This window comes from Astatotilapia calliptera, chromosome 1, assembly GCF_900246225.1.
Source record: "Astatotilapia calliptera chromosome 1, fAstCal1.2, whole genome shotgun sequence".
NCBI classification, from domain to species: domain Eukaryota; kingdom Metazoa; phylum Chordata; class Actinopteri; order Cichliformes; family Cichlidae; genus Astatotilapia; species Astatotilapia calliptera.
This window is the reverse complement of record NC_039302.1, coordinates 15,246,670-15,256,035: the sequence shown is the minus strand read 5'-3', so window position 1 is coordinate 15,256,035 and position 9,366 is coordinate 15,246,670. Positions and strand designations below refer to the sequence as shown.

The 9,366-nt window shown below is 40.0% G+C and overlaps 1 protein-coding gene across 2 annotated transcripts in view; it reads left to right on the top strand.

Annotated features, from left to right (window-relative positions):
• Positions 1-3,210: 3,210 nt before the first annotated feature.
• gpc6a (glypican 6a) overlaps positions 3,211-9,366 on the top strand; it is a 146,860-nt gene continuing 140,704 nt past the window's right edge. For both annotated transcript variants that reach the window (XM_026165760.1, XM_026165750.1), the window contains exon 1: positions 3,211-3,813. In XM_026165760.1, the coding sequence (XP_026021545.1) occupies positions 3,654-3,813 (160 nt within the window). In that variant the 5' untranslated portion in view covers positions 3,211-3,653. The remainder of the gene's footprint in view (positions 3,814-9,366) is intronic.

The following is a 9,366-nucleotide window of genomic DNA, read 5'->3' as shown; positions in this document are numbered from 1 at the left end:
ATATTGATGGTATCGCTATCAACAGTGGTTTGCTATCGGATCAGTACCAGCGTGATAGGATTGATACTTTCTATCATCTAGGTTCAGTACAGTATGTAGTCCACTGAAGTGTGTTCAATAAATTGCTTTTGTTTGAGATGAGAATATAATACCTAAATTTGCAGTATTGCACGCCACTGTTACCACAGGCATTATGTCTAATGGGGTAACAGGAGGAATGTCCCATAATCTGAAAGCTCAGATAGGACCACTCGACAGCACTAGCCAATGGGCCCCTCAACATTACACGGAAAGCACATATTTACATAATTACGTTAAAGTGAACAGGCTATACAAATGTTAGCTCTGCAAATATTTATTCAGTCCTTTACCCTCCATTGATTAAAGCAGGCACCCTTTTTCTGAAAGGTTTTGATGGCAGATGGGCATGCTGGGAAATATATTACTTGTACTTCCTGGCCTTGTTTTTGCCTGTGAACCTGCTGACATCAGCTATGCAACAATTTGTTTTTCGGCAAGTGTCTAAAGGAGCAGTTTGTTGGTGCAGAGGCATTATAAAATATGTTTAGCAAGCCAAAGTATAAAAACAAAAAAGTGATGAGAAGAGAACATGGCGAGCATACCACCAGGACTTTGGATCTGAGCAGTGCTGTCAGTGACTCTGCTGAACTCCAGGCCCAAAAGAAAAAGTTCTGTTTTCATAAAAGGGCTGAAACATTGCTACCGTTTACATGTTAAAAATATGCACTCATACTGTAGTGTGTGTGTGTGTGTGTGTGTGTGTGTGTGTGTGTGTGTGTGTGTGTGTGTGTGTGTGTGTGTGTGTGTGTGTGTGTGTGTGTGTGTGATATATGTAGAAGCTGGTTGAATAAGTGTGCTTGTTTGGTACAGTAACCTGTGGTTAATGGGCCTCTCTCATTTGTTTCATGCTATAGACATTACATCTGTCTTTATGTTACTTTTCCAAGGCGCTGAACTCTTTTGTGTTTTTTTGTAGTGTAGTTGCTGTCCATAGTGCTGATCAAAAGCTGGAATGATGCTATATTATTTTTGCAGTGTGTGTGTGTGTGTGTGTGTGGGCGAGAGGGTGAGAGAGAAAGAGAGAGAGAGAGAGAGAGAGAGAGAGAGACAACAGCTCTCACAGGGCTGTTATGCCTGTGGATGTTACAGCTATAGATACTGTAATCATCTACTATTTTAGGTAACAGAGATTAGCTAAAAGCTAGCTCCCATTTAGTCCCATTCCCCTGTATCTGCCAATGAGCCTGCTGGGTATTTTGACCAACACATAGAGATTAAGAGCATGATGACATACACCGACCTATAGGAGGAGGTCCATCAGCTGTTAAAAACATCTGGATGTTCAGTCATGTACGACTGTACAGATTTTACTCTGTATTTGCTTCAGTTAAAAGACTTTTAGGCAGAAATTGATGCTCCTTATTTTACTGTGAATGCTTGGCTGACCTCTGCAGTCTAAGGTTAAAGTTCACCCTAGTTCAGTTTTTCCCTTCAAATTTGCACATTTAATCATTTCTGCAGTAGCTAATGTAGTATCGTGTTATTCTGTAAAATATCAAAGTGCCTGACTAACATCCAAATCTGACCTGCTCAGTATTTAATCATTACCAGCATTAGCTGAGTACACAGCAATTTCATTGGCCTGCAGGCTAATCTGACACACCTTCATTCCAGTATCAACAAAAATTCAATAAAGCTTGATTATTTACAGGATGTTTATTACTCAGGATTATTATGTTATGTAACTTCAAGGGACGTGCAACGGATTCAGAGCAAAGGTGTGGATAAAGGGAGCTGATTTCAAATGAGCTGAGAAATATATCCGCAACTGAATATTTATCTTCAAACCAGACTAATAGTTTTAAATGATCAGTCCTTACTACAACTGAAGTCTGAAATATTTTTAAGACCATGCATTTTGTATTTGCAAGAAAAAATGTGCCTGCCTGTTACTGAAAGATACTGGGCTGCCCTGTTGCTTCAGGGCGCAAAGATCCTAATAATCTAATATTAAAAATGAGGTAGACTTTTCACTGGGGCAGATGGGTCTTTCTGTACATCCTGAAGCGATAATCAAACATCGCAGAGAGCATCCCTTAGTATTCACAGTCTGAAATGATGAGTCCATCTACATTGCTTAGTAAATGCATAATTTCATGTTGCATTAGCCCCAAACGAATTAAGACACGATCATTCTCTCAAATTTTTATGCTTTCTATGGTCTAGTGCAACCCTGCTTTCCTGGTTTTCTCCTTTACATTTCACAGCCCTGAGTTATGTCTAATTGCACTTATGCGGTGTATTTTAAAGCTGATTTTAACAAGCAAGCAGCTCCCGAAACACAAAAACACACCGAGGGAGTGTTTATACTGAATATTATGAGATTCACTCTACTTTTTTTTTGTTTTTTACTCTCAGGAGGAAATATTTCACAATATAACGAGATACTTTTCCTCGCAGATTTTCTTCATTATAACTGTAAAACTTTTCCCTCCTCGTCTAACAAAGTTACCTCATTGTTAAAAGATGTTGGAAATCACTTTGATGCTATAGTGTGATAAGTCAGCTCAATGTTGCCATTTGTGGGTAGTGCATTTAAATTGGGTCAAATCATCTTCGTGAATATAAGACAGACAAACAGTCCTGACTTAAAGCATCATCTTAAACTAAGGGAAAAAAAGGTTAGAGATAAAATGTGTGATGTGCTCTATTATATATTTGACAAATGTTGTGGCTGTTTGTGCCACTAGTATTTGTTTTGTTGCCTGAAACATTGCATTTCATGAATACTTGGTATACCATTAACCAAAGGTCGTGTTGGGGTTATGTGTCCAGGAAATTACAGTAAGTTAACGCGCAGTCCTCTGAGGTGCTCCAAACAGGATTTGGTGCGTTACAAATGTTCATAGCTGCTAAGATCATATTGTGCCTTATCTTTTCGATGAGTTTTCTAGCCTTCCTTCTTATTACTCCCATCGATTGGATTCATTAAAAGACACGGAATGGTCACAGAGGGTTCTTCTATTTCGTGCGCCAACATCAGATTGATGACATTAAAAGGAAATAACCTCAAGTGTGTGGCCAGTGTGTCGTTGTACTCCGCCCACACTCCCCGCGTCTCCAACATGTGTCTCCACTCTAATGTGCGATAGTGTGCGTTACCGAGAATGCATAAATGGCAGAGGACAGTACGCGCCCCTGGATGTGAGCTGCTGAAGTCGCAGCCACTCCACTCCATGTTTTGCCCTGCCCTGTGCGCTCTGCTCGCTGTGCAGCGTGCGTCTCCGTTGCATTTCGCTTTCCTCACACTGACATAAACACGGGGCAGCGGTGTGTGCGTGCGCTGGAGAAGTTGTTGGCACACTGAGCACCAGGTATCTTCTTCACGAGGATTTTGTTCAAACTGGGACCGATCTGACTCGTTGGCTATTTCTTTTCTTTTTCGAGGTGAAAATGAGGTGGAAGCACCAGCATCTAAAGTGAGGAGTCTCTCTCCCTCTCTCTCTTTTAAAAAAATGAAAATCTGAACGCGCAGACTGGAGAAATCGTTCAATCAGGCTTTGTTTTTTGGGATTTCTCTTATTCTATCGGATCTCTTATTTCTCTGTGAAACATTATCAAGGATTTCACTGATGTATGCGATGTGGAGACTGCAAGTCGCCTTATGTACTCTGTCGGTGCTGTCCCTGTCATCCGGTGGTGAAAGCAAAGCGCGGAGCTGTAGCGAGGTTAGACAAGCTTATAACGCGAAAGGATTCAGCCTCGTCAATGTACCTCATCAGGAAATATCAGGTAGGCGAAACTGACAAATCAACGAGGCGTTTGGCCCCCTTCACCACGTGTCACGTCTCGTTTCTTCCCCTTAAATCAAACAATTTTGCAATAATCTCTGTGATCTCCCTCAGACCTTTAACCATTTAATATGTCCCGTCACTAACATGCTGCATTTCAACCCCGCTTTTAATAGCGGATTCATGTAGAGTCCTCCGCGGTTTCATGAAAAGTATCAGCCTTTTCTCCTAATATATTCCATGAGGTTGACTTTGTCCAAGCTTTCATCTGAACTTATTCGTCGGTATTTGAAAAGTGTTCAGTGGATGCCATTGCGACTGAATCGGTCTATATCTATATATCCTCTCTCTCTCTCTCTCTGTCTTTTTTTTTTAATTTGCTCTTTGAAGGTCGCGTGGTCCTCTCCATTTCCAACTTGCTCAGTGGTGAATCACATTGAGCTGCCTTTCATTTCTTATCCACAATCAAACAGACACCAGGAGTGAGCCGCATGCGTAAAAGCATTAGTCATGTTGCTCTTTATGTAAAAATCTCAACGTGTAGTTTCATCGCCTATGTGTGTGTGTGTGTGTGTGTGTGTTTTTTTTACATTTTATGAACCAATTTAAATATTTGGTTAATGCACAAACACTTAACTTCATTGACAATTAAAGGCAGGTTTTCCTCTCCTTAAAGAGTTGGCGGAGGTGACAGTAAGAATCAAAGTAACAGTGAGACTCATATGTGAGTGCATCATGTGTAATCTGCTGAAACACACATTTGAGATTCCCTCATGTCTGTAAATCGGAGCAAGTAAAGGACTGACTTTGGAACAGTGACACTAGAACATACCTTTGGAAAGTGTCTGCATACCTGTTGCTCATATTCAACAGAAGATGATCATGGAGCTTGTTGTGTTGGATTTGGCTAAATAGTGAGTAGTGTTTGCCAGCAGGGGGCTGTATGCACCCAACATGAAATAGTTCTTATGCTGTGGATTTTATTTGGTTTAGATATTCCTCAAGGCTACAGCTTAGGTTTTAATTCATGCTCTTTGGTACTGCTAAGATATGGGGTTTTATTATCTCTTGTGTAGTGGTAATCACATTTATGGTTAAAGCAAGAAAAGAGATTAGTCAGTAAACATAGCCTGCTTCATGAGAGGGAAGAGGAGAGGCAGAGAGTCCTGAAGTTAATCCCTCTATTGCCTCTTACAGACAAAACGGAAATGCTGTATTGGTAATTGGCAGTGTCATCTCATAATGATCACAGAGCCCTCTTATATGGTCTTAACATGGTTTTGGCATGATGGGGAATATGATGGCTTTGTTAATGACTGAATGTGTGTTTAAATCTTAGCCAGCGTCTGTATCTTGCATGTGTGAACGTGTATTAGAAATTTATCGTATTTCATAGTTAGAACTAAATGAGTCCAGGGGTGCATGGTGATTTCTGATGTCTTTGTCTTTCCTTTTTTGATGGTTTGTGATTAAACTTAGGGTGTGCAAAAAAGTAAATTAGCACTAAAATACTTTGGCATTGCAAGGATGCTCGAGTGAACTGCGGTTCAAAGCTCAAGTTCATGTTCAAAGTTTTTTTTTTTTGGTTGACAGCTCTTAAAGGACTAAATTTTCTTGGCATTTGACCACATGTTAAAGTCAAAGACTGTTGGTTTTATTATAGAGCAAGATGTTTTGAGGGCCTGTGACCAAGTCCTTGTTGCATTTTTTGCAAAGCCAGTACTCTACGTGTAATTGGATTGTTTTTGTCTCCAAATAACCTTTGCATAAATACAACAGAGGGTAGATATGGGCCTCCGGAGAAGGGATAGTAGAAAGCACTCAATTATGCTTAATTAGCTATGCCAATACAAACGTGTGGTAAGCAGCATGAGCAGCGTTAGCGCTCATCCCTCCATCATTTGCTATGTCATGCTACTGCTATGCCTCTAGATACAAAACACACAGGTTTATTATTTCTGCAGAGGTGGCTTCCTCAGGTTCTAAGCTCCCATTTGCATAAGCTAATTATTTTGACAGCTTTCTGCCACTGACAAGCTGAGCTGCATTATTTCAGAGGTGACAAACCCACATGTTTATCTGTTATGAAATATAACAGGGTGATAATTATTGAATCTACACTTTTAGCTTTATTTTAATTAGTATTAAACAATTAATCATAATGAAATGAAGAGGAACAAAGATTGAAAAAACAGACCTTTCCGTTGGTTATTTATTTGTGTTTGTTGATTGAATTCTAAGTGGAAGCTCTCTTCCACCCACACAGTGTTACCTACAGTAAAGAAAGAGTCTGAATGAGTCTCATGGGCTGTGGGGTCATAAAACTTATCCAGAAAGTAAAGAACCCGGTAAACCTTCAGTGCAACAGAGAGACCTCAAATTAATGTTCCATGGATTTACAGCTGACTGATACATCATTTTTAAAAATCTGTAACCAGTTGAAAAAAATTGCTTTTGTACTTGCCATGTATTTCATAACTAACTTTTACATTTTTTAATGGTACAAGGGCTTCCGGTAATAATGGTTACGAATTTTAACTGTGATATAAAATCAGCACATTTGGTGGAAACTATCCTGCTGCTTTTTGGACAATCACATTTACTGAACTGTGAACAGATGTAATATATATATATATATATATATATATAGATAGATAGATAGATAGATAGATAGATAGATAGATAGATAGATAGATAGATAGATAGATAGATAGATAGATAGATAGATAGATAGATAGATAGATAGATAGATAGATAGATAGATAGATAGATAGATAGATAGATATTGCCATAAGTATTCACTCGTCTGCCTTCACACACACATATGAACTTCAGTGACATCCATTTTTGGCCCACCCTTTGCTGCTGTTCTGAGAAGGTTTTCCATGACGTTTAGGAGTGTTCACAGGGCATTTGGACTGTTTTTTCAGAAATGCTTTTGTGAGACACTAATGTTGAACGAGATGCTGGCTCACAGTCAAATTCACAATTTCATCCCAAAAGTGTTCTATCGAGTTCGAGTCAGGACTCTGTGTAGGCCGCCAAGTTCTTTAACACCAAACTCTCTAATCCATGGATCTTACTTTGTGCGCTGGTGTTGGAACAGGAAGGGCCCATACCCAAGTTCTTCCTACAGAGTTGTGCACATGAAATTGTCCAACATGCCTTGGTTTCCTAAGCTGGAACCAAACTGCCAAGCCCAACTCCTGAAAAACAGCGCCACATCATTACCCACCTCCCCTCCACCAAACTTTACACTTGGCACAGTGCAGTCAGACAAATTCGTCCGCCGGATCACCAGAAGTAGAAGTGTAATTCATAACTCCAAAGCACACTTCTCCACTGCTCTTGAGTCCAGTGGCACCACTGTAATGAAGCATTGTGCTTGGTGATGTCAGGCTTGGATGCAGCTGCTTGGAAACCCATTCCACAAAGCTCTCTACACGCTGTTCTTGACATAATCTGAAGGCTACATGAGGTTTAGATGTCTGTAGTGACTGACTCTGCAAGAAGTTGGTGACCTCTGCACACTGTGCTCCTTAGTGTGCTGCTTCTCTCTAATTTTTTTAGTTGACTTTTTTCAGCCTTTATTATATAGATGCAGTGAAGAGTGACAGGAAAGTGGAGAGAGAGAGAGACATGAAGACATGCAGGCAAAGGGCCGGATTCAAACCTGGGCTGGCCGCTCTCAGCTATACAGCGTATGATCGCCTGCTCATCTCAGGGAGCTAAACCGGCACCCGACTGCTCCGTGATTATACGTTACATACCACTTTGTGGCTGAGTTGCTGTTTGTTCTCAATCACTTCCTCTCTGTTATAATACCAATAACACTTGACTTTGAAACATTTAGCAAAAGAAGTACACAAGTGACAATTTGTGCTATACATATACATATACATATACATATATATGTGTGTGTGTGTGTGTGTGTGTGTGTGTGTGTGTGTGTGTGTGTGTGTGTGTGTGTGTGTGTGTGCATGTGCAATTTAATATCTGTTGCACTAAGGCAAACATTGGGTGAATTGACAGAATGAACTCATTTAGATGGAGGTCAGACACTTTGGTGTTTGAAGACTGATATTGTTTTGCTCAAGGATTCTTAAGTGCTCTGGTTGGTTTACAGTACAGGAGCAGTGAGATGTAGATGGCAGTAAGAAAAAAAATCCTACCAGCTTTAGTTTTCATACAGTAAGAGGTCTCTTGGAAGAGTGCCAAGAGCAGGTGGGTAGGACAGAGTGGAGGTAGTGAAATACACTGTTGGATCTGAAAAATGTCTAAAACAGGCTCTTGGACAACTTCATTAAACTCCACCAGGTTGAACTTGTGATTCCTCTACTGTAGTGTCCATGCTATTGATATGCCATCCAATGCTTGGTTATACAGCAGTCAGCCAGCAGTACAGCTAGCCTGTGAGGATCACCCCTGTGCTCATGTGTCAGCCTTTATAGCATCACACACATTACTGCTTGATTGTCAGCCCTTTGTTCAAAAGCACATCTGCTTGTGAATGCTTCAGTAAGGCCCTGCCACGGAGCTCTTTCTCTGAGGCTTTGCTGTTAATATCAACATCTACTTACACAGAGCAGTTGGGATTCTCATGGGTGGATTCGACTCTTTGCTATGGCTTTCAAACAAAATCGCTCGATGTGCTGCAGTTTCTGTTAGTGCTGCGCAGAGTCTTATGTTTCCCTTTTCAAGAATAACAATTACCTTTGGGGTTCATCCATAGCAAATTTAAAGAATATTATTTGATTTGTCTGAGCAAAACAGTTATTAGCTGTTACACAATACAGCATCGTCTTCCCTCGTGTGAGTTCCTGATGCTCCAACTCTGTTTATCGCTGTGATCTGTGCTTGGCTGTTGCAGATGCCAAATTCCTATAAACACAACCCAGATATCGGATAACATTGCTTTTTGTACTTGATTGAATGTTAGGACGCTTGTGAAGCTTAAGTATATAGCACAGTTATTAATATTATTGTCAGTACTAAAGTCTCTTTGGCTCTTTCACTCTTTATTTATGTATGTATACATGTGTGCGTGTGTTTGGAGAGAGATACTGTGCAAAAGTTTAAGCCCACGTCTAATTTCTTTTTATTCTTCCAAGGAGCCAGACTTTCTTGTAATTTTTTTAAGTTGTTTCGATGAGTAATTCTACAGGCTTTGTGGAGGTCTTTCAAAACTCTTCTTTGGACATCCTGCTTTTTTATTCCAGTCCTTGTACCTCATCATTTCATCATTTTCACAGGAACTTTTGTGTTTGCTTATTAAGCCATTTAATACAGCCCTATGTATTATTAAAGCATAACACATCTTACTCAAGGGGCATGACACATCACAGCAGTTCCAGTTTTAAATTGTATCTTTATCCACATTAACTCACTTTCTTTAGTTGAATCTAAGAAAATGCCAAAGATAACTCAGTATTAAAAATTGTATTGGTGATTCCCGAAGAGCGATTAGTATAACATCCTACATATTTCAGCATGATGTGCAGTGTGTCCATAGAAAACTGAGAAAATTTGGAGACACTGAAGTGGAGGAAAGAAG